Raw genomic sequence first — 25,672 nt, forward strand, 5'->3', positions numbered from 1 at the left:
TCAGAAGTATATTGAGACAACAATCTTGTTTACTATAAGCTATTTTAACTCAGCAGAAATATACAAAACATGTGAAAATGGAGTTGCAAACTAAAAAAAAGAAAATTACTAAAGTAATAACCCTACTAAATAGACTGCTCAAAAAAATAAAGGGAACACTTAAGTGTTCACTTAAGTGTCTAAGTGTTCCCTTTATTTTTTTTTAGCAGTGTACATCATTGTTTAATTATTAAAACTACTATAAGATGACAGCTGAAATAGCTCCATGTCACTTTTTTTATAATCTGTCAACATGTTCATTTCTGAGTGAGTGAGCGTCAGCAGCACGCTGCGCATGGGCATTACGTCCTTACACCTTACATACTTACCAAGCGGAAGAAAAAGTAGTTCCCATTAACAACGTTTCATTTAGGCAAGATCTCAATAATTTTGTTACTTTCTAACTTGCTCTTGTTAATCTACATTATCTCAAATTACTAAAGTGTTGAAAGTATTGATCCTTGGATCTGACAATAGATTTTAAAGAATTAAGTTCTGGTATCGGAAGAATCGATATTTCAGTATCAATCCGCACATCACTAACGGCAACGCCAGAGATCATTTAACTGCCCTGATTAACGGTTAATTCAGTTGTAACAGCCTAACTAAGCTTTTATCTACTGTACTTTTATAAGATTTTCTTTTGGCAAATTTTCTAATCTCGGTTGGACATGCATGAAGATGGAGGACTTTTTTACGTGTATAGACCCTACAGCTGCTGTACTCAGAGGTAAGTTTAAAGTTGTCTGTCTTTCTAAGATAAGCTAACTGAAGCTAGTTAGCATGTCGTGAAATGCCAATTTTCATCCGCGGTTAAAGAGCCGCTCTTGTGAATATGAGCTTTGAACAGTTATTAACCACAATAGCTGTGGCTTAAAAATAATATCGACACGGGTTCATGGTAGCTTCCGTTTTTTAACATAGCTAAGGTGGCTTCTCATTCGAGAAATGGTTAAAGGGCAATTCCGCCTAGTATTTCACTAACTTTGAGGGCGTTTTATGTGCTGTAATTAAAAAACTTAAATGCAATGAGTCTACAAGGTTAGATATTCCACACTGTTACTAGGATATTTACAACACTATTTTAATTAGTGAATTTAAGTAGTCCTTGTTTGATTTAATTAAAATAACTTTCTTGCCATCTTGAATTCATGTAATATTGTAATTGAGCACATGAACTAAAATAAGACTTGTTTTATTTTTTAAGTAAACCAAACTGTTGCCATGGTGAAGCCTATGCCAGACATATCTCCAATCACGTATTGCACCATCTACAAGAAACTTTGGGAAATGCAAGTGACGGCATCCTTCACATTCTCAAGGTAAGAAATTTATGATACTGATTCATCATGACACTGATTAGACCCTAAAACGTGGTTTGTTTTGTGACTGTTTTTCTGTCTGTGCTCCAATTAGCAGATGACCCAACAACTTCAAACAAGACCACTTTTCAGCTCTGTGGTGATCGTGAAACCAACTTTGTACTGGCCATTGGAACCATGCCTGCCCTGATCTTCTGAAAGGAGGACATCACAGCTACTACACCTTTCAGCATCCGTGTGTCTGGGGCCACTCCTCTCTGTGCTGCTGACAGATGTCTTGAGAACGGCGTCTGTAACTGAGGCAAGACTTCCACATATAAAAGGCTATGGCTTATTGGAAGAAGTTCATTGCGGAGGAAGCTCCTATTGTTGACATCTAATCCCAAGATTTTTTTTTGCTTTGGACAATTTGGTTTGCTTGACTCTTAGGGCATTTTATGAGTGCGGCAGATGTGTCAGATCTTCATTGTTCTGTCATTTTACAGGATTGTTTCAGAATCAGATGCCCATCCAGACTTTATTCTGACCAGTAGTCATGTTTTATTGTGCTTATGTGAAACTTAAACGTAATAAATATGTTAAAAGTAATTGAACTCATGTCTTCATTTCAGCAAGCCAATAACATCTCTTGTTCCAGTATTCACAGGATCAATTTTTGGATTTTTGTCTTGGCATAAGAACCTTGAGTAAAGCTATGATAAAATATATATTTTAATCCTATGCAACAATAAAAATAAACTAGATTTAGGTATACACTGCAAAAAGTCCCCTTTCAAAAACAAGAAAAAAAAAAGTACAAAAATAGGGTATAATTTTCTTAAAATAAGAAAAATTATCTGCCAACAGAACAAGAAAATTTATCTCGTCAAGATTTTCTAAAACAAGAAAAAATATCTAACCAAGATAAACCTACAATATCTTAAAATTAGTGTATTTGTACTTAAAACAAGCCAATTTTACTAATACAAATAGAATATATGAGATTTATTTTCTTAATACATAGAACATTTTTCTTCAAATAAGAAAATATTACGCTATTTCAAGAAATTCAGTGTCGAGTAACATTTTCTTTACTTCAGATAATTTTTCTTAAAATAAGATAATATATCTTACTCGTATAAGTAAAATTGGCTTGTTTTAAGTAAAAATACACTAATTTTAAGATATTGTAGGTTTATCTTGGTTAGATATTTTTTCTTGTTTTAGAAAATCTTGACAAGATAAATTTTCTTGTTCTGTTGGCAGATAATTTTTCTTATTTTAAGAAAATTGTACCTTATTTTTGTACTTTTTTTTCTTGTTTTTGAAAGGGGACTTTTTGCAGTGTAGAGTTTGAAGAAAAATTGACATTGAAAAACAAAAGATTTGAAACGGAAAAAATATTTTGAAATTGAAAAAAAAAGATTGAAACTGACAAAATCTGATATGAAAATAACCCCTGGAATACAGAAAGCAGTTTTAAAAATTTTCAGCTTCATATCCTTCTTTCAGTTTCAAAGTTTTATTTTCAATGTCAAATCTTTTTTTTTCAGATTGCGGAGCCGGAGCTAGTGTGCGAGGCTGAGAGGTTCCGGCTAGAAATAGTTGGCCTCACCTCGACGCATGGCTCTGGTTCTGGAACCAGTCTCCTTGAGAGGGGCTGGACGTACTTCCACTCTGGAGTTGCCCACGGTGAGAGGCGCCGGGCTGGAGTGGGCATACTTGTTGCCCCCCATTTGGGCGCCTGTACGTTGGGGTTCACCCCGGTGAACGAGAGGGTAGCCTCCCTCCGCCTACGGGTGGGGGGACGGGTTCTGACTGTTGTTTGTGCTTACGGGCCGAACGGCAGTTCAGATTACCCACCCTTCTTGGAGTCCTTAGAGGGGGTACTGGAGAGTGCCCCTCCTGGGGACTCCCTTGTTCTACTGGGAGACTTCAACGCTCACGTGGGCAATGACAGTGAGACCTGGAGAGGCCTCACTGTCCTCCCAACTCCAGTTGGGAGGAACGGCCCCCCCGATCTGAACCCAAGCGGTGTTCTGTTGTTGGATTTCTGTGCTCGTCACGGATTGTCCATCACGAACACCATGTTCAGGCATAAGGGCGTCCATATGTGCACTTGGCACCAGGACGCCCTAGGCCGCAGTTCGATGATTGACTTTGTCATCGTCTCATCGGATTTGCGGCCGTATGTCTTGGACACTCGGGTGAAGAGAGGTGCGGAGCTGTCCACTGACCACTACCTGGTGACGAGTTGGCTCCGGTGGGGTGGGAGGAAGCCGGTCAGACCTGGCAGGCCCAAACGTGTAGTGAGGGTCTGCTGGGAACGTCTGGCGGAGTCCCCTGTGAGACGGAGCTTCAACTCTCATCTCCGGCAGAACTTCGAACACGTTCCGGGGGAGGTGGGGGACATTGAGTCTGAGTGGACCATGTTCCGTACCTCCATTGCCGAGGCGGCCTATCGGAGCTGCGGCCGCAAGGTTGTTGGTGCCTGTCGCGGCGGCAACCCTCGAACCCGTTGGTGGACACCTTCGGTGAGGGATGCTGTCAAGCTGAAGAAGGAGTCCTACCGGGCCTTTTTGGCCTGTGGGACTCCAGAAGCAGCTGATGGGTACCGGCGGGCAAAACGGCATGCGGCTTGGGTTGTCGCTGAGGCAAAAACTCGGGCGTGAGAGGAGTTTGGAGAGGCCATGGAGACAAACTTCCTTCGAGGCGATTCTGGTCCACCATCCGGCGTCTCAGGAGGGGGAAGCAGTGCAGCACCAACATTGTTTATAGTGGGGATGGTGCGCTGCTGACCTCAACTCGGGACGTTGTGGGCCGGTGGGCGGAATACTTCGAAGTATTGGGGGGTTACTCCGGGAGTATGGGGTACCGGGCCCTTTGATACGGGCTGTCAGGTCCCTGCATGACCGGTGTCAGAGTCTGGTCCGCATTGCCGGCAGTAAGTCGGGCTCGTTTCCGGTGAGAGTTGGACTCCGCCAAGGCTGCCCTTTGTCACCAATTCTGTTCATTACTTTTATGGACAGAATTTCTAGGCGCAGCTGAGGTGTTGAGGGGATCCGTTTTGGTGGCCTTAGGATCGCATCTCTGCTTTTTGCGGATGATGTGGTCCTGTTGGCTTCATCGGAACGTGATCTGCAGCTCTCACTGGAGCGGTTCGCAGCCGAGTGTGAAGCGGCCGGGATGAGGCTCAGTGCCTCCAAATCCGAGGCCATGGTCTTGAGCCGGAAAAGGGTAGAGTACCTTCTCCGGGTCAGGGGGGTCGTCCTGCCTCAAGTGGAGGAGTTTAAGTATCTGGGGATCTTGTTCACGAATGAGGGAAAAAGGGAGCGGGAGATCGACAGGCGGATTGGGGCAGCGTCTACTGTGAAGCGGGCGCTGTACCGGTCCGTCGTGGTGAAGAGAGAGCTGAGCCAAAAAGCGAAGCTCTCGATTTATCGGTCGATCTACGTTCCCACCCTCATCTATGGTCATGAGCTTTGGGTCATGACCGAAAGAACGAGATCACGGGTACAAGCGGCCGAAATGGGTTTCCTCCGCAGGGTGGCTGGGCTCTCCCTTAGAGATAGGGTGAGAAGCTCGGTCATCCGGGAGGGACTCAGAGTAGAGCCGCTGCTCCTCCACGTCGAGAGGAGCCAGTTGAGGTGGCTCGGGCATCTGGTAAGGATGCCTCCTGGACGCCTCCCTGGTGAGGTGTTCCGGGCACGTCCCACCGGGAGGAGGCCTCGGGGAAGACCCAGGACACGCTGGAAGGACTATGTCTCTCGGCTGGCCTGGGAACGCCTTGGGATTCCCCCGGAGGAGCTGGAAGAAGTGGCTGGGGAGAGGGAAGTCTGGGCCTCCCTTCTGAAGCTGCTGCCCCCGCGACCCGACCTCGGATAAGAGGAAGAAAATGGATGGATGGATGGACCTTTACAACCACTCGTTCTTAAACTGCTAAACTGTTTTTTTTTATTGTGCAAGTGACTAAAAATGTACTTCTAGCTAACTTTTGAAGAACACAAATCTGTCTGAATATCATTAATTACTAACTAAATATCTAAAAGAAACTGATAATTTTTGAAAAAATCAAAAATAAGCTGTAAAACTACTTCAGCTAAAGTTGTGCAGTTTACACCAACAATGATCTAGAGCACTGTTTCTCAACCTTTTTTGGCCCAGCGCCCCCCTAGCCCTTATCCAGGTCCCTTACCACCCCCCCCCCAAAGAATTTGCAGGCTACTTTGCACTGACTATTATTATATCATTAATATTACTATCACCATTGTAGATGTTTTGATTTTTATACTTGTTTCTGTATTTATCATCAAAAATAATTTCCCAGAGAACAAAAAAGTCATGGGAATAGAAATTATTTTCACAGGGGTCTACGAAAATTACAACAAACATTCAAGTTAAAATTGGTAGGCCTAACAGCAGCCAATCAGAGTGGAGAATATATTCTTATTTTGTGCCATTTTCTAGTTGTTAAATATTCCACAAAATGACCAGATAAAAGATGTTCAACATGCCAGTTTAAACTTTGAACTATTTGCAAACGACTGAGCTCTGCAACATTAAAACATGGATAGAACTGTAACTATATTAATCATAACTCTTCTTCTCTTTAGTGCTTCTGTCAGTTTCTGGTGGTGCAGCTCTGTGATGCATTCAGGAGAATGGGACATCAGAGTATCATCCATAAAACTTCACCCACATGGCATTTATTGTGCAAACCAGAGCTTTCAGTGGAAAAACAAAAGTTCCAGATCCTTTTAATAACATACAAATATGAGACAGAAACATGGATTATATCTTTATATAGACCTGTCTATTGATTATAGATTAATAGTTTTACTGGACAGAGATTACAAAGAACAAATCTGGTTCTTAATCAAATCCTAATGAGTCAAATTGAAAGTGTCATGGAGTCATCAGCCTCATGACATTAACACTGACATGAAAAATAATATTGAAGAAATAAATATATCAAATCTAATTAAAAACATAAATAAGTGGTAAGTTATTTATTGTTATGGTCCAAGATATATTTATTCTCAGTACTAGATATGGTCTCAACAAACCCATGGCACTTCAACAATATTATTTTACCTTTTATCTGGAAATAGTGTCTGTTTATTCTTGCCATACAGTCTCTGTATTAATTATTGCTCGAAAGGTCTTGCCATACCAGTTTATTCCTCTGCATTTACTTTAGTTTCTTAGTTTATTCTTGAATTTTGTTCTTCATTCATTTCCATTTAGTTTTATTTGATTAGTTTGATCATCTATTGGTTTATTGGGTTTATTGCTATGTCCACTTTAGTTTCTTTCCTGTTGCTAGATTTATTTTATCGTTTATTGACGGTCATCATCAGTAATCTCATCACCTTCTGCGCCGCCTAATCGTCATGTGTTTCACATCATGTGTTGATTTTTCACTGCTCAGCATCAGATTCTCTGTTTTCATGCCATAATTCACATCTAGTTCGTCGCTCCGTTTTATGTCCCGCTTCTCCTGTTTCAGAGTTTTGCACAATGTGCGCGTCTTTTTTTTTTTTTTAAAGCCTCTAAGGTGCAGGGCGGTCGGGAATCGTATCGATGTGGAAAAGGCAGACTGACATAAACGTTTTAAAACAACGGAAACAATTTCTGCATTCTGATTATTGAAATTTAAAAGTGCTGTGTTGTTCTATCACCCCCGTTTCATACCGGACCACTTACAGCTCCGGTGTTAACGCTATAAAATGAACGCTCTCTATCGTGGTATCACCCATTGGGGGGATTTCTTTATTTAAATGGGTTCATTTTTCAGAGGGATACAAAGTGAGGGTATCGTGATTTTAGCTACCAGTAGCAGGAGAACAGAGCTGCGCCAAGAAGCTAACAAACACTGAATAGAAGAAGAGCTGCCATCGATACAGTTGCAGCCAAGCATGTTTTAATGTTACACAATACAGTTTTACCAAGTTGCTCAAAGTCTAAACTGGCATTGTTGTGCATTTAAGGTGTAAAGTTTAGCTTCGACCAAACGCCCCCCAAAGGCATCCCAGCGCCCCCCTTTTGTAAGAATGTCCGCGAGCGCCCCCTGTCGTCCTCTGAACGCCCCCTGGGGGGCGGTACCGCCCACGTTGAGAACCGCTAATCTAGAGCTTTCTGCATGTTCTCCCTGTGCATTTGTGGGTTTTATCTGGATATTCTCACCGTCCAAAAAATTGTTAGGTTATTTGGCTTTCCTAAACTGGCCTTAGGAGTGTGTGTGTGTGTTGTCTTGTGTGTCCATATTCGCTTAACTGGTTAAATGAAAAATCTCCAAAGTTAGACCATTTTTTTTATTTGATTAATTGATTAATAAATTACAAAAATAATTAGTTGTAACCCCAAAATGTTTTTCTTAATGAATAAAACGGATGGACATTCAATCACAATAAAATAATTCGTTTTTGTCCTCAAATCCTAAGATGGTATTGTGCAACCGCTCCAAAGAAAAAATTAGCTACAATATTCCAGTAATATGAAAACACAGTAAATTCTAACTTTTATCCTCTTCTCTGTATTTGAATTAAAACATTTTAAGAAAGGGCCTCCTTGTGAGTTCGTTGATGAGTGCGCAGGTTACTCCTCTGGGAAAAACTCTTGCCACACATTTCACAAGTGTACGGTTTCTCCCCGGTGTGAATTCGCTGGTGGATCTGCAGATGGCTGACGCGGTCGAAGCTTTTACCACAGAAAGGGCAGATGTACCATTTCTCCTTGATGCGTCGACTCGCTGCAGCTTTGTGCAACTCCGGCTCATTTAAAGCAAACGGACTCCTGTCGGGGTTGAAAGCTGACGCGTTTTTAGTTCGCCATTGTTTTTCTAAAAAGAACCCAACAGCTGTTTCTCTTTCTGCATGGTGTGATGTTTGCTGACTTGGCTGTGATTGGCTGAAAGTCAGGGGAGCGCTGGATTTACTTGAAGCACCTTGAAGCGTCCTGCTGTCCCTTGCAAGCCGATCAGAATGAGCAGCCTCCGCCGAGTTATCGAAGATGTCCAGAGAGTTTTGAATAAGTAAAATTTCTGAGTCCAGATTGTGTGAAAGATGGTTTGGTTCGAAGAAGCAGTCAGAATCATCCTCCGTGTCGCTGTCTCCCACTAAAACAGACACCCAGTGCTGGGTCTCTTGTTCTGGTGCTGCTTCAGCACATCGTTGGAGCCGTTCATGGTGACCCACTGTGCTGCTTCTGGGATTCAAATCCACTTCCTGCTCCACAATCTCAACATCATCATCCTCTTCCAGCTTCACTACAGATTCCTCATCATCTCTATCTACGGATTCACAGAGATCCGACTTACGTTGCTTTGCAGCATTTTCCTTTTCTTCCATCTGAACAGGAAGCAGAGCTTCATTATTCCCTGAAGAGTCTGCTTTATCCTGAACGCTCTGATCTGAAGGCAGTGTCTGCACTGATTCTACTGAAAGCCCTGCAATAAAAACAGAAAAAGTCATCATAATGAGAATGAAATGTAAAAGGGAGTCATCTTATTAAGTTTAAGCAACAAAATGAATAATCTACAAATTAAATCAGTTGTACCAGCAACCTGTATATAAGAACATTCATTAGTTATTTATCATGTATAGAGCATGTGTTACAGTTTCTCACATGAAAAATTCAGATGCATCTAAATAAATTCACTGCAAGTTTAATTTCAGTATTCCAAATCAAAACTGAAGTTTATTTCAGCAGAATGATATATTTCAAGCATTTATGCATGTTGAACTGAATGGTTTGCAACTAATAAAAACTCAAAATTTGAATATTACATAATTGCAACAAAATAAGAATTTGTAATACAGAAATCTCAGTGAATGGAATTACTGAAGTAGGTTAATACAAGTTACATGACTACTAAAATAAAATAGATTGCTTTAATTCATTGAGCTGCAACTGCTCTTACCATGTTACCATGGTAGCAACAATATTCTCCAATTAAAAAGTGAGTACATAAAATTCTGTCATGCATATAGCTGCAATTGCGGAAAAATATTAGGGCCATTCTAAAAAGATTTCCGAGTTTAATCTAAGCATTTAGAGGTTAAAATCAGAATACTTGGATTTTTCCAATGGCCCATCCAGTGTTTTGGCTGCTGTTCCTACCTTCGCCGGCAGGTGGCGACAGATTATGTTGCTGCTCTCTTCTTGGTAAAGATGAGGACTTTGCTGCTTGAGAAAGAGCCGTTAAACGCTCGTTTTCCATTGACATCAGCTTTCTGTTCAGGGCTTTAATTTCGCTCTCTCTCCGAAGAAGCTCCACCTGAACCACAGCGAAACCCTCCTCCCACAGCTTGCTGATTTCCAAAACGGCCGCTTTAGCCAGCATCTCCATTATGGAGGTTAGCTTGCTCTGGAAAGCCACACAGTTGTTGTTGTTGCTGTTGCTGCTGCTGCTGTTAGCCATGTTTCTTCGGTTCGCTGGCTAAAGCAACGCCAGTAGGCTTTTACAGGACTTTTATATTCGACAACAAATCCAACAGCAGCAGAAGTTCTCACCTTAAAAGTTCACATTTACTGATTTGAGGCCAAACCATGGATGTGTAATACAATAGAAACAGGAAACGGTCATTAATCACGTGATAAGGATGTTCGGCGCTCTTGATTGGCTACAATTTCTGACCAGGAAAATATGACATTATGAAAGTCAATAGTGCTTCCCATGTCTGTCCACTAGGTGGGGCTGCATTCCCATCTCATTGAAAATAATGTTTTACAAAGAAAAATAAATAATTTTCAGGTATATCATTTGTAGGTAACTGTTTTAAACACACAAACAATGAAAAGTCTTATTCAAATTCCAAATCCAAAATATTCTGTCAACTCCAAAGGAAAATTAACTGTTGTTTTAACTCATATTAATTCAAATTCCTCAAAGAGTTATTGTAGATGGTGTTGACATGTAATGCATGCAGAATACTTGCAACCTAATTACTAGTCTGGAAGGTCACATCATGTTTTACTGCCATTTACCAAAGTTCACTTCTCTCTACTTTAGTGAAGACGTCAAGTCTTGGCTCTAAAAAGAACTATTCGTCAATCAGTCTTTATTTATAGAGCACCTTTATATGTACAATGTAAGTAACAACAACGAGCATGATAATAATAAAAACAATGCATTTAACACGACTAAACATAAAAAGCAAACTGAAAAAAAAATATAGCTACAGACTGTTTTAATGGTAATGAGCCAGAAGAAGCAGATTTAACACATATAAGTATAGATTCTAATATTAAGATTAGAGTTACAACTGTCTTCACAAATAACTAAAACTAACTAACTAGAAACGTTATTCTGCATTGTACAAAGCAGGTATAAATATATAAATGGACGAAAAGCTGGAAAATATTCAACTAACAGTGTCTCTAATCTTTTAACCAAATTAACTCCCACTATTTAAACCTTAATTAGCACATTTCCAATCTCAAACGCGACAAAGCAGCTCGCACGCTGATTGGCTGACAGACGTGCCCTTCCAAAGTGGGCGGAGTCAGAGCAGGGAGACGACGGAGCTGTCAAACACCGACAGTCGTTTGAAATATTATCAGAGGAGCGGATAACAAAACCGCAACACTTTACCAATGTGTAGACTAATTAACGACAGGAGTAAACTTTGTGTTAGATTTTGGTGTTCAACCGCTGGATAAAAGGACTTCTAAGCCGTTGTTGGGAGCAACTTGTTGTTAAGTGCGTGTTTTGCAGGCTCTCTCTCTCGGGCTAATGTGTGTTAGCTCTTCACTCCGCTTCAGTTTTGTTGACAAAACTAGCCCATTCGCTATCGTTGAGCTAGCTGCGGTGTTTCGGAGTTAGCTCGACATTTTCTCAGAAATGTATCCGGGTACAGGTATGGAGCCCAGCCCGGGCTGTTCCTGGAAACTCCTCCGTGAAATAAGACTAGGTGAGTAAAACTTTGAACACTAACAGGGGCAAACCTTAATAATGGCCACTGCCTCTGGTATTTGTTTACATTTTCTCTCCGGAGTTTGTATACGTTTAGCAAATTAAAAGAAGTCAATCTAGCGGTGTATATATTTTACCCACTTGTATAATTGCTGTCATTTACATCCAGGTAGTGACAGGTTTTTACTACCCGCCCCGTTAGTTTGTTCATTACTTGTAAGCCATTGAAGATTGACTGGCATGCACACACTTACACATAATGGATGTTTACCACAGTTGATTGCGGTCAGATATCAGACTGCTTTGCTTTTTCGTTTTGTGTGACCTCGCTAAAATGTTTTATTGTTTTATTATTTATGCTACTGTTGATTTGTGTGTAGAGAAGGAACATCTTAATGATCACTTAAATGTTTAAAGTGCTTTGCAGACATTGTGTGATTAGAGGCAAAAACGCCAAGTGATCAAATTCACTTGAAAAGACCAAGTGAATTTGGTCTTTTCAAACCAAATTCACTTGATTTATAAAGCACATTTAAAACAAGAAATTTGATTACAGTATTGTTCAGTAATAGAAAAATAAATTACTTATTTCTAAAAAGGCTGAGACACTAATAATTACAAGGAAACCTAATGGGAATTAATGTATTTTAAGCAGTTTGCTTTCAAAGTTTGCACCGGTACTGACTAATCCTCAAAGTGTTTGGCATCCCTTTGTAGAAACGGCTGCCATGAAGTGTTGAGATAACTGTTGATGAATCTTTTGCATCACTGTGGAGGAGTTCTGCCCCACTCTTAGTTGCAGAATTGTTTTGATTTGGCTACATTGAAGGGTTTTCAAGCATTAATGCTCGTTTAAGGTCATGCCACATCTTCTCAATCAGATTTAAGTACAGACTTTGACTAGGACACTCTAAAACATTGTCTTTCTGAGGTGTACTTGCTTGTGTGATGTTTTCTGCTGCTCCACCAAAGTGCAGAGCAGCCCCAGACCATCACACCACCACCACCACCACCACCACCACCGTGTTTCATAGGTCAATATGACATTTTTCTGAAATGCTATATTGGTTTTATGTCACATTCATCAGGAAACACACCTTCATAAAAAGACACACTTCTGCCTTCTGACACACTTCTGACAAAACAGTTTTTGAAAGGTCTTGGAGGTGATTAAGAAGGTTTTGGTAAAAGTGAACAATTACCTTGTCTAAGTTTTTAACTTTTAGATGAATACCAATCAGTCTGCTAGTTATTGTTAAACCATGAAGACTGACCTTGATAGAACTTGGAGAGGCATGCAGTTCTTTACATAAGTTAGTGTTGTTGGAGTAATTTTGTTTGGCCGGCCAGGCCACTTCTGGGGTGGTTCAATACTGTTCCATGTGTTTTCCATTTGTGGATAATGGCTCTCGCTGCACTTCACTGGATTCCCAAAGCCATAGAAATGATTTTGTCACCATTTCCTGACTGTCAATTGCTTTATTTTTCATTGGTTCTTGAATTTCTGTAGTTCTGGGCATGGTACGTTGCTGTTTAAGAGCCTTTAGCCTACTTTATGTTGTCAGATAGGTTCTGTCACTTTGTGATTCTCCAGGTCTGGCACTAATAAAACCTGATTGTATGTCAGAAAATGTAACTGTGAAGGGGGACATCTATTTTATTTACACTCTTAATGAACAGAATAATTTTAAACTCTGTTCTGCATTTACACTGCTCATTACCTTTGCTTGTTACTACAAGTTGCTTGATGATTTAATACATTCAGGTTGGACAGAAAAACAAAAATCAGATGACATCACAGCACCATAGCCTGAATCAAACTGGTCCCAAGAGGGGTCCTTGAGGAACACCAGAATTAACAGCTGTACAGGAGGAAAAATCTTCCCAGTTTCATGTTGACAACCAAACTATATCCTGAAACCTTACTGGAAGTTTTTGGTAATTTAGAATTAAACTAGTTAAGTTTATACATGAAGAAATGGCAGCTGGGAGATTGGCCTGCAGTTATTTAAACCTTTGCAGTGACATTAAACTATTTGCTGCAACCTTCACATCATAACATCACTTATCTTTTGATTTATTGATGACATGTCCCATTAGCCTGTAATCCACTAGGACACAGCTGGATAGCTGGATAGCTGTTCAGCGCCCTTCTCCAACCACTCCTACAGTATTCGGCCTGAGGCTGCCTTGGTGTTATGCCCCATCTGTTTTGAAGTAGCAACAGGCCACATTTTACACACAGGAAAAAAAGCCAGACTTTTACATTTCCACCCTTTTCCACCCGGTGTCCCTTTAGTGTGGTATTCTAAATGCATACCATTGGAATACGAAGCCAGCAGGGTATAGTTTGGAAACAAATATAGTAATCAACATGGGTGGTTTTTGCCTATATTTGTATTTTATCACTTGAAACGTCATTGAGGGTTATTATAGATGTAAAAAAAAAAAATACGCATATGAGATATACGAGCTTATTTTGCTTGTTTATTTCATGATATGAATTCCTCATCCCTGGATTTTTGCCATTATGGAAAATGTGAAAACTTTCCCTGTGATTCTTGCGACTCTGTATTAATAACTTGGTGGAAAATATCATAGAACTGAGCAGAGTTTGTGTACATAAAGCTATAAAAAGCTACGCTTAATAGCTCTTCAGGAAATATTTGGATAGAATTTGCACAACAGAATGGCACCAAAAGTTCAAGGAATACATTTACTAAATTAGTGTTTTTTTTCTTTGGGCTTTCTTTTCAATTTTTGGATCAGTATGGAGCATTTATTCAAGAAATGCATCCGTTCTCTTCTTGTAAAAGTTTGATGTTATTCTTGGTTTTAAAAATAAAAAATGTGTTTCTTCAATTTCAATAGTGAGCTAATCAACTTTATAGAGTAATTATTTATTACATAATAGGTCTAGAAAAATGTGGTTTTTGTAGGAGGAAAGCTAAATGACTCTGTGGATTGTAAAAAGTTGCTGACTCCTGATGTAAACAGTTATTTATACATTCATTTTTCTCTGCTACTTGTATAAAACATCACATCTAACACCATAAAACTATAGTGAGATAAAAGTATTGATGGTGATTATTGGTGCCAATATGGAAATCTTTTAAAAACATAGATATTTAAATTTGAAGAGGAAAAAAGTACAAATATCTTTCAAACTTAGACTGTTGTCACAAACAAAACATCTTATCTTTTATCTGTCTCTCAGTGGGTTTGTTTACTTGCAAATCAACAAAGCAGCTTTTGACCATAACACAAAAACTTATGATCAGATGTTTACCTAAAGTTGCAGCGTCTTAAAAATTTAAATGTATTCTAACCTTCCTAGCTTCTGCACAACAACACAATGCTTGGTTGAACTTATTACTTACTTATAGCAAGATTTACAAATTGCCAATTGATTTTCTAAACCTGACACACAGGCTTCACTCACCAACATCACCATGTCAGATGGAAAATCCTGCAAAACCTCTCGAGTGCAAACAAAAGATTAGAGTAAATAAACATGGCAGGCGAGGAAGAAGCAACGGTGATTGCTTGGGGACTATTTTAAATGGAACAAAAACAAAACAAAAAGACAACTCTGACGTCTACTGGACTTTCTGGTGTGTCGTTTGAGCAGATCACTCTGACCACCCCATGTACGGCAGGAATATTTCCTGAAATTATCTTTAGAGCCATCACAATAACCAGAACGTCTTTCAGATTGTCGAAAATGGAAGATCGGGTCAAAAATCAACATAATTATCTTGCTCTTAAGGGTATTGGAGTAAATGTTGCTGAACACAAATGCACACTTTTCAGATTTGTAGTTGCAAAAATTAAAACAAGTTTCATTTTATCACTTTACATGTGCTGACCGTTATCACATATATGTTTATTTCTATTAGTCTCCCAAATGAAATCCCAGTACAATACTTTGAAATTTGTAGTTTCTATGAAGCCACTGTACATAAAACATACTGCAGAATGATCCAATTAGTGGTTCTTTTGGCCCATAAACTGTCGTTCTACATTTATATATCTGTCAGAAGTCAGAGCTTTACTTTAACGTGTTGTTGTTGCTCACAGCCGCCCCTGCTCTGCAGTGATTCTGCTGGAGCCCAAGACAGCATGCTGAGGTCAGTGTTTTGTAAGATGCTGCAAAAACCACTGGTCTGCAAAGCAGCATGATGGAAAGTCTAAATAGCACCAGCATTCTCTGCATAGCTTAATTGGATTGTTGCTCTATTTATATACAACCTGATAATGGTAACAAAAGGGCTGCTTGCATGTCAGTTTCTTTTGCAAAATTATTTTCAGATTCAATTCAGCTTAGTATAGACAAACGCAGTTTGAATTTCAAATAGTTTATTAAGGGGTTACTTTTAAAAAGCAAAGGTAATATCTTTCTTCAAAACTGAAGTAATTCTTATTTAAGGAGATTTTTTTTACTTTCTTCAGTAGGCATGAGATGGTATGAGATTCTTACCAAATTGTACTTTTGTAGTAGAAATGCCACAGCTTCTCAGTATTATGGTATTTAAACAGTGGTGTTCTTAAGAGGGGGGCGGAAGGGGCATGGCTCCCCCTTGAAAAATGCTGGCCATCCTACTTCGCTGCCCTGAAAATGATGTTCATTTTATAGAAAGGCATACAACTTCATCATCTTAAATGAAGACATAATGTAAAACCCAATAAATAAATGATAATGTTGGCCATTCCTATGAAAATTTTCTAGGAGTGCCACTATATTATATATATATAAATTGCTTTTTTATGAAACAGAAAACTAACCATAGATGATTTTTTAATATTTGTTTTTTGTTGTTATTTAGATTTTTACAATTAGAAACAGACAAAACCATAATCACTTAACATGCATAGCTTCCCTCTCTAGTTTTAAAACAGTGTGACACTTTAAAAGATTGATAGGTTGCGTCCCACAGGATGATGCTGTCACCACCATGTGTTGTCTTTTATTTTTTACACCATAACTGTCTTATGTTTTTCTTTGCAATCAGTAATATTTACAGACATTTTCTTTCCTGTCAACAAGGGAAAAGTGCAGTGCACCTCCCTCACCACAGAAAGGGGGGCAACAAAGAGAGGAAAACTCTTTTTATTCCATCTCATTATAATGATTTTAAACTGTAGCTGTAATATGATGGTAAATTTAATTAGTTTGTAAGTTGTAGAAACTTGAACAACTTGATGCGGATAGTGTTTCCAAGCATAAGCTGCAGTTTAATAAGCAGTGATGGGTGGATTTGCAGGAATCAACATTCAAACTTGTGCTCATGTTTGGTAAAAAAGGGTAGAACACTTGATGAGGGGGTGTGAAAACAAAATCTCTTGCTGGCTGCTGCTCTCTGTTATGAATAACGACTGAGCTAATGTTCTACTTGCTGACCCATTCTCGTCGACTCGCTCACTTCCTCGCTAAAAGTGTCTCTGCTTTTGCGTCTAGATTGAAGCCTTTCGGAAAATAGGCAGGAAAGTTCATGCCTGGTACTTTGGGCTTGCATTTGTCTTGGCACAGGCAAAAAATGTTGTTTTTTCTGCTGTGCCATATTAGCAGGGCATAAAATGAAGTGTCATTGATAAAATAAATACTTTAAAAAAAGACAGAGGAGGTTGAAAATCCTTTTTAGGGCATGACTGGGACAGAAATGGGTTTCTCAAGCCATCCAGCTGGCCTGCAGCAACAATCCTAGTTTGTATATTTCTGTTGATGTGTTCAAATCTTTATAAAACTCACTTAAAATCTTGGGTTTCTACATGTATTCATTCTTATATCATTAAGCTGAATCTGTTATATTTTCGTCCTTTTCTTTTTCTTCACACACCAACTGTTTTGCAGCAAAGTTGAACTTTACATGATTGTTTACCTTTTCTAAATTAAGAAGATAAGCAACTGAGTAGAAGGCCGTTCCTGGCAGAACGGCTCAAAGCTGTGCCTCAGGTTTTAAATATCATAATGCACATCAGCTTTATGTGACACAAGTTGACAAAGTTGCACAAGTTAATTAAAATGTGTTCAAAAATGATCTTTGACCTAAATGCTCTATTTATATTTTTACGTAGGAAGTTATGATACAATCTTACTTTTTTTTATACCACAGGTCAGTTTTAACATGTCTAAAGGAAAGATTAATATAGATCAGAGATGCACCTGGGTTTTCTGTTTCGCTTCCCTTTGAGTTCTGACATAGTAAATGGAAATTTTTACCAATTTAGTTTTATTTGTTCAGTTTTATTTTTCTAAGGAATGTTAAAAATAAAAGTGATGCAAGTCACTTGGTAGAGACGGCAGTTGTCACAGCATAGATTTTATTAAACAGTTGTTAATATTAAACATCTGTTTAAACATTAAACACTTTGTTATACACTAACATAATATTATGTGACTATCTTATATTAGCTCCACATTACGGTAAAACTGATGTATTTCACAGCAGTCAGGGTATTTTGGGGAAAATCTTCTTCTTATGTTTCTTTAACATTATGAAAGCTACGTTGTTTACACTGAGAGTAAAAAAAGTGCTGTAGCCACAGGCTGCCCTTCCTGCTCCTCTTTGTACCCTGCTGACTTTGTTTTGGCTGGCAGAACAGTTCGAAACTTGAACTATTCCCCAGCTTATCTCCCGTAATTGAACAATCGGCCCCTATTGCAACCACTGCGTTTGTTTTATTAATGCGTCTCCGTCTGCAGAAGTTGTTTCTATCGCCTTCATTTTAGCGCTTTTTGCATGTATGTGATCCGATAAGCAGTGACATTTTTGATAATTGAAGTATAAATCTCACTAATTCTTTCATATTCATCTTTTTTTTCCCCCAGCTCTTCAAGGATTGTCAAGCATGTGAAGATCTTGTCGTTCTGGACAATTCATGCTCAAGCAGTGAGGAACTGGACCGGTTGCTAAACGTAAAGGACATGAAAACAGGGACATCCAAAGTCAAATAAGAAAAAAAGAAAAACCTGAAGTCTATGTGTGTGATATATCTCCTACCACAACTCAAACTGACCACACACCGTGCTGCCGTGAAACCCTCGGCACCGTTAAGACACTCTATTCCTCTTGTCATGTGGGTACCTTACAGAAACAGGCCCATATTACCCTCACTGGTATCAGCTTCTTTTACATCGCCATGGACCGGAACAAACGCAACTCTATTGCTGGGTTCCCAACATGGCCGGAACGCCTCCAGGAGGACAGGGATGGAACCGGAGGCGTAGGAAACTGCGAGATGGGCCCGCCCTCACAGGTCAGTTCTTACAGCTTCTGGTACTTAATGAATGTAGTGGACGCTGTTGAGCCTAATTTGCGATATAAAAGCCAAGGAGCCTATCAGTTTCCATTCACAAAAGTTAAATCTATAGAGTAGGGGAGTCAAAATCATTTTAATTTTGGGCCGTATCAAGATTATGAACGTACCCAAAGTGCTGGTTGTGTTGATAAAACTCATTAACAAGCTGTTAAAATAATAATAACATACTTCTTAAATTTAAATAACACTGAACATATTTTCATATTGATGATTATTTCACACATTCTCTGCTAAATTAGAAAATATTTGCAAGGAATTTTGCAGGATTTGAACTTATGTATGACGATAAATATGAATTTCTTTACCAACCATGTTGATCACAGACTATAACTTGAGATCCAGTATGGCTGAGGCAGCAGTGGAGTAGAAATACTACCACCGGTTGCCATGGTTACCCCCCGTTGTCGTGCTGTTTTATCATTAGCTAACATGTTGAGAGCGTTCCACAACTATTTGCCACGCCATGATGAAACAAATTATACTACCAAGTTGACATCAGTGAATGGGAGACGCCTTAATGAGTCAAACATGTTTCATGTTGAGTTAATAAATGACGAGAAAACCACGGAAACGTACGGAAAATAAACATGTATCTGCGGTCATCAAGGCAGGTAGCAAACTAAACCATCAGAAATCAAAAGTTCAGGAAGCTGAACGGGAGGTTTTAAAAATTAAACCTCTGACAGCGGCGCTGGGCGAAGAGAGGCCCCGAGTTGTAAATAATTTTATTAGCCTAATTGAGAACAGTTTAAATAGTTAATATTACAGGCGACATGCACGGTACAGTGGGTGCTGACGCAGTGTGACGTCGATCGATAATCCCTCTATATTGAATAGAAAAAAAGAGAAACGCAATTATTGTGTATGAATTCTGTGAGGTTTTGTGTAACTGCACTTCGGAGGCTGAAATTGGATCAATATTTAATATATTCAATATTAAAGGTTCCAACCCTGAGCCTTCATGTGGCGTTTTACCCTCTATGCAATGACTCTTAATTACTTGGAGCAAGCATGAAATAAAAATCTTTTGAAACTTTCTTACTGTTTTTATGTGATAATAACAGACAGTTTCACAAACTGGATGCCAAGATATAAATATATATATGTATGTATTTTTCTTTTTTTTGTTTAATCCTTTTAATGAGTTTTTTGAAGTGGGCAAAGTGCTTTTCTTCTTTTTCCACAATATGGAAAGGACTCAGATTGCATAATCTTACTCAAGAGAGCATTTTATTGCTTTTCTTGTAAAGGTTGGATGAAAACCTAAAAATGGAACCAGATTGGTTCTTTAATTTTGTAATAAAAGCAAATAATAGGGGCTGTACTGCATTAGAAAGCCATTCAGTGGCTATATTACTGGTAAAATTTACAGCAGTGATATAAAATCCACATTTTCTTACGCCTCTTTTTTAAATAATCGTTTTTTTTTTTTTACTGTGCTTCCAGCTCTCTGAACTTCAGCCTCTTGATCACAGTCCTTTCTCTTCTGCAGGAAGTCTCCATTCAACAGGCCGAATTTCTTAAACCCACAAAAATTTCCTTTGTTAGCAAACAATTGAATTTTATGTATTAGAAAGGGCAGGCACATGTGTTGGTTACAAGATTACATTAAATTTGTTATGGAATTAAGTAGATTCAAACATAGGATGCATGCATATGTGTAAAAATGCACTGCAGATCATATAATGAGGTAAATATGTGAACACATTCGCTTTAAGAAATCAGTCCAGCTGTCATTGCAATCCTAACTTGTTAAAAAAAAAAAGACTGCATTAAAAGTGACATTTGTTGGCCCTTCCCATCACAGTTCTTTGTCAATATTTCCTTTTCGATTGAATGCAATTAAGTAATTACTGACCCTGCAAGTAATTCACCACCATTTATGATCATTTATTTGATCAAAGAGTCAAGTAGGTTTTTTGGTTCAAGATTTTCCTTTATTTAATTGGCCCGAGGGCAAAAGACGACTCTTTGAATTGTAAAGGTTGTTATTGATGGAAAAGATTCCTTAGTGAATTGTGCTTTTCGCAGCAAACATCCAAAATGAACAATTAGTGATTCGAATCCATTGGTTAAACAATTTATTTATGGATTGTTGTAGATTTTGATCTGCAAAAACACAAAAATGTGCTTTAGAATATAAATATTGCATCTCAGTGGGGGAGTTGAAGTGTACCAGCAGTAAATTTTAAGGTAAAATATGAAGAAAATGATAACAAAAGACTGTACAGTATCAGTTAAATTGAAAACGCCCTTCTAACTTTCTCCATCTTTTACCATTTATTTTCAAGTTTTTGAGCTCATCGTGAAGCAAGAGGCTGTAAATAAGCAGGAAAGTTTGGAATTTGGAGCATGAATATTATGTCACTTTTTTCACCTGTTTGTTCTTGTTTCGTCCAGGTGGGCAGGGTGTGTCCGTCCTCCTACAGAGCCCTTATCAGTGCCTTCTCCTGCCTGACACGCCTTGATGACTTCACCTGCGAGTGGATTGGCTCTGGGTTTTTCTCTGATGTTTTCAAGGTGGGTGGAGAGCGGAAATTAGCTCCCTGTTTATCCTCTCTGAAGTTTTTTTTTTATGCTGAACCTTTAGATCCTTTGGATTTTCTTCTCATGTCCTCTCATTTTTGATTTCACACATCATCACCCAATTTGGAAAATTACAGAAGTGATAAAGGGCCTTTCATGACTTTTCTATGACTTATTGGGTTGTGAAGGTTAGAATATTATATGAAGAAAAGGTTGTGAGCAATTACTGTTTTTAAATTGATGCAGCTGTTGAACTGAAGGTATTTTTTAAATTTGATTTGACTCGGTCACCTTAGCGAGTTGAAAACTTAGTGTTATCTTCAGTATCTTTGACGTTTTGAAGTCAAGTTAAACATCACATAAATCCCTCTTTCCCTCCAGACGTGTCACTGGAGGTCACAAGCACTTTCACAACTACAAATTTGACTTTGTTTTACAAACTGTCATCTATCACAGTATTTACCACTTGCTGAATTATTGGAAGCCTGTCTGGGTGAAAATTTATAAGAACGATTTTGGTTTAGATAAACAAAGTGTAATGGCTGCTATTCTTTAGAATAAAGCACAGTTGCACAAAATTGTAAGTAATTTTGATTTTGTTGCATCATTCTCTGATACAAATCCATTTTTTTTTTTTTTTACATTTTCTCAGGCTTGTTTTTCACACATTTATTGCCCTCCACAATATTTGCTGTCCTTGATAAAGATGATATAAATATATTAAAAAAAATTCTGCTTTTGCTGCAGTAGCAAAATCTCACTCTGGAACATTTTTCAATAATCCAACCTTTTGATTTGAGATAAATTCTGAAATGATTGTTTTGAACAAAATCATGATTGGCATCTGGACACATAGGCCCATTTCACTTGTTTTCTCTTCAAAATGCGAAAGACAGCAACACACGCCATTAAAGTAAGGCAACTGTGTTCAAAAGTCAGGTAAGGTCTCCTCTTGAACAACAGCTAATTTACGAGTTTATATTTAGAGCAGTCGTTTAAGACAATCATATCAAGATCACGAATGTCTTGCAGCAGAATATATCGATAAAATAATACATTACAATCTGGTAAAATATCGATAAATGTCTGCATTTGATGATTTCTTCTTAAAATTAAATAATATTGAACATCTTTTCACATTAATATAAAAACCACCAGCACACAACTGTTATCATGATTTATTTTCGTGTCCCACTAACGTCTAGACGGCTACAAAAAACACTTATGGCGGGCCAGATTTGGCCCCCGGGCCTCGAGTTTGACACACATATTTTCAGGGCTACAATACAAACCACAACGACTGTAAACGGCATAATGGAGAAGCATTGTTGTGATGACGTGCTGATTGGGGGAGTGTTGGAAAGAGTAGGAGATTCTTAAAGAGACAGAGGCCCAATTTAAATTGCAAAGTCAAGTTTGTTTTAAGTTATGTTTGATATATACATCATTTTAAAAACAACTGAAGCTAGCTGCTTCATTGTGCTGTAAAATGGCACTATGTGCTTGTAAAGTACATAATGCCTCCTTTAGTATTGGATTCCCCCTTACTGAGTCTAATAAAAGTAAAACATGGGTTTAAAAAAAACACCTCCAGATTTTTATTAAAACCAATTCTGAGAAATTTAATAGGACCAGATGTCATTGTGGCTGGGTTTTACTCTCATTCTTAGTGTGAGACATTTATGACCTAACATTTCGCCTTCCTCTCTTTGTCAGGTGAAACACCCTCATGATTCCACTAAATATAGGTACCACCTCAGTCTAGTGGGAAATTCCTGTGACTAATGGTCTTATTACTGCAAAAAAAGAGAATCTGCATACTGACAAGATGGGAATGAAGATGAACACATTGTGCTGCTGAAATGCTTACACTCACAGGAGGGAGATATGTATGAAAAAATGGGGCAAATAATAAGGATGAAGGCTTGAGCTAAAAGAGAAGCGGAAACAAAAGAGAAAAACCTCTGATGTTAGAGAGTTGAGGTGAGGGAGACGAAAAAGGGGGGTTTAGATGAGGTTTTAGGTGTCCAGCGAGTACAAAGGAAGGCATAGACGGAGATGAAGAGGAGTTTGTGGGGAAGAGGTCGGTCGGATCTTGGATTCAGCAGGGTGGAAAAAATTAGAGGAGAGGGTTTGGAGGGGATGGACAAAGGGGTTAAGTTTTCCACTTGAAAGGAGAGCCGACAGAGGTGGGGGGAGACTTCAGAGGAAGATGGGAAAGAAAGATATTACTACTCCTGCTACTACTACTGCAGGGAATGATTAGGATTGGGCATCATGGTTTGTTTGAAGCCACAGAGCAGAGAAGAAGAGGGGAATCAGGAACACATGGAAACGGGGAGGAGGGGGATGTGAAGAGCGAGAAACCGGGGGGGATGTCAGAGGAGGATAGACGGATATGGGGGAGAAGGCCTTCAGAGGAGTGGCCATCTGTTGTTTCTGCTGCCCTGTGGTGGAGACTGTCGCCTCTTATAGCCAAGCCCCCTCCTTTGAACTTGAACACAGAGATTTTTGTCTGTGGATGAGAGAGAGGGAAACGGGTACAGGAATCTCTGATTATATGAATCCATGATCCTATTGCGATGGCGTAGTAGTAAATCTCCACCAAAAAATCTTGCTTTGAAAAAAAACGTGGGAATTTCTGTATTTGAACGGTTGAAAATTTACTAGAAAAAAAAAAGAAACATTTTGGAATTAATCTTGAAAATTTCTGTTTCAAAAGTTGCATATTTTCAACTTTCAAAACTGAAAATTTCTAAAAGTCAGAAATTTGTCAGAAAATACTCAGAAATGTTGATATTAATCTAATTTTCTAAATTAAAACATTGAAATTTCTGACTTTCAAAAGTAAATGTTTTTAGACCTTTAAAAATGTAAATATTTTAGATAATGTTTGACTTTTAAAACTCTAATATAAATACCACATTTCTTTGTCTTTTTTTTAATTTATTTTTTTAGCAAATTTCTAAGATATTAATCTCAAATTTAGAATTTTTTTCTAGAAGATTTTTGACCTTCCAGACTCAGAAATGCCGTTGTTCTTTCTACCAAATTTCTGAGATGATTCTCATAATTTCAGATTTTTTTTCCTAGCAAATTTTTGACTTTTCAAACTCAGAAATGTTATTTTTTTAATTTATTTTTCTTTACTTCTCCTTTTTTTTGTCTATCTTCAGTAACCCTAATGCACATATCCTGTAACTAATGGTAGTAATCCGTTGCCGTTCTTTCAAACTGCACATGTTTATATTTTTCATAACTCCTGTTGTCATTGAAACAAATGCAGTTCATTTTAGCTTTGTGTAGCTGTCAGTTCTGCTTTGTGTTGTAAATGATGCCATCTATTCATTGTTACTACACCTTTTTTTGAGGAAGACATTAAAATATATAGAATATGTCATTATTCTGACTTTTAGGCCAATTCATTAGGTACAAACAAATGCACAACATGTCATAGACATCATGTAACTATTTGCATTTATTTTTGATATTGTTAAATAATTTCCTGCTCCTAGCCTTCAGTCTGAAGTAGATGGAGGTGTCAGTGCAGTTGTGTCAGATTAGTTTCATCTCGATCTATAAATGTTTCTGCTTCCAGGAAATGAGTTAGCAAATTTAGGTAGGTGAGTGTGTCTGTGCACAGAAGCACAGTCACGTTGTGAGCGCCTCTCAGTGGTTTTGTAGGTTGATATTTCCTATTTGCCTGCATTCATCATAAGTTAATTTAAATGTGCTGCATTTTTTTTGTGGTGGTTTGATCTATTTTTACCTCACTGTCAAAGATTGTGAGGAAATGGGGATTTTTATTTTTTTTTACATTTTTTGACTAGTTTAAAGGACATCCTTTTTGTTCCTGGTGTTTTGTAACATTTAAATGTGGTTACTGTAACATTTCCGAGTAGTGGCTGTGCATTTAAGAGCAAACCTTAACGGTTTTAGAACTGGCATGATGCTGCAATCAACATCTTTCTGCGGTGACTTCCACCCAAGTCCGGTCAACCATAGATAAATGAATGCTGATGCTACCGCTATCTAAAAACTGAGATGCTCCCAGTGCACAACAGCACTAAATTGATTGTAGGGTTTTGAAAATGACACATGCACTCTGTTATCACGGATGGTCAGCAGTGACTAACCTCATTTCGCTTGTTTGTGTCGCCTTCTTTATCTGCTTCCTCTGGCGTCTCGCTGCATGTGCTAAATATGTGCTTAGCAAGTTTTACTCACAGAAGAGTTTTTAACATGCTGCCAAGGCCTTTTCTGCAACCATCATTAGTTTAAACTGAAACATAGGAGCAGTGGACTGTGACAGCAGCACAGCATTGGAATATTTTACCATCAGAATAAGAAGATTTCTGAATTTAAAGACTTTAGGACGCATATATAGCATTAGCGGAAAAGTTAGCTGGCATTTGAGCATTAGCTTTCCTTTCTGGAAATCACACTTAAAAACCTAGTATAGCCAAGGTTGTATGTTAACTATGTTAACTAAGGCTTTAAAAAAAACTGTAATTTGAAGCAGTTTTCACTGTAATCAAGTTTATTTGTAGAGCACATTTCAGCAACAAGA

At 38.5% G+C, this 25,672-nt stretch overlaps 2 protein-coding genes and 1 long non-coding RNA gene across 4 annotated transcripts in view; 2 read left to right on the plus strand and 1 right to left on the minus strand.

The window, feature by feature from the left end:
* The first annotated feature begins 158 nt into the window (after nt 1–158).
* On the plus strand, nt 159–1,949 carry LOC145548048 (uncharacterized). The gene is made up of 3 exons (XR_014084335.1): nt 159–769; nt 1,247–1,361; nt 1,456–1,949. It is a non-coding gene; the product is annotated as an uncharacterized LOC145548048 (long non-coding RNA).
* A 5,690-nt stretch (nt 1,950–7,639) lies between these two features.
* Nucleotides 7,640–9,956, minus strand: LOC103479516 (uncharacterized). The gene is made up of 2 exons (XM_008433991.3): nt 9,462–9,956; nt 7,640–8,787 (listed from the first exon to the last, which is right to left on the minus strand). Exons 1-2 carry the CDS (start codon nt 9,760–9,762, stop codon nt 7,895–7,897), a joined length of 1,194 nt encoding a protein of 397 aa, XP_008432213.1. The 5' UTR covers nt 9,763–9,956; the 3' UTR covers nt 7,640–7,894.
* Nucleotides 9,957–10,830: 874 nt separating this feature from the next.
* Nucleotides 10,831–25,672, plus strand: part of tesk2 (testis associated actin remodelling kinase 2) — a 39,279-nt gene continuing 24,437 nt past the window's right edge. Inside the window, exons 1-4 of one of the 2 annotated variants that reach the window (XM_081598305.1) lie at nt 10,831–11,254; nt 15,337–15,386; nt 18,086–18,513; nt 20,977–21,096. In XM_081598305.1, the coding sequence (XP_081454431.1) occupies nt 18,397–18,513; nt 20,977–21,096 (237 nt within the window). In that variant the 5' untranslated portion in view covers nt 10,831–11,254; nt 15,337–15,386; nt 18,086–18,396. The remainder of the gene's footprint in view (nt 11,255–15,336; nt 15,387–18,085; nt 18,514–20,976; nt 21,097–25,672) is intronic. The other variant, XM_008433990.3, reaches the window with a different exon arrangement.

Source organism: Poecilia reticulata, chromosome 17 (genome assembly GCF_904066995.2).
Source record: "Poecilia reticulata chromosome 17, P_reticulata-male-v2, whole genome shotgun sequence".
NCBI classification, from domain to species: domain Eukaryota; kingdom Metazoa; phylum Chordata; class Actinopteri; order Cyprinodontiformes; family Poeciliidae; genus Poecilia; species Poecilia reticulata.

What these genes read in the sequence shown, in the direction of transcription:
- LOC103479516 (XM_008433991.3), bottom strand. Translation starts at nt 9,762, where the DNA reads ATGGCTAACAGCAGCAGCAGCAACAGCAACAACAACAACTGTGTGGCT. An exon ending in GTCGCCACCTGCCGGCGAAG is followed by an intron (nt 8,788 to 9,461) that starts GTAGGAACAGCA and finishes TTTTTATTGCAG; the next exon opens with GGCTTTCAGTAGAATCAGTG.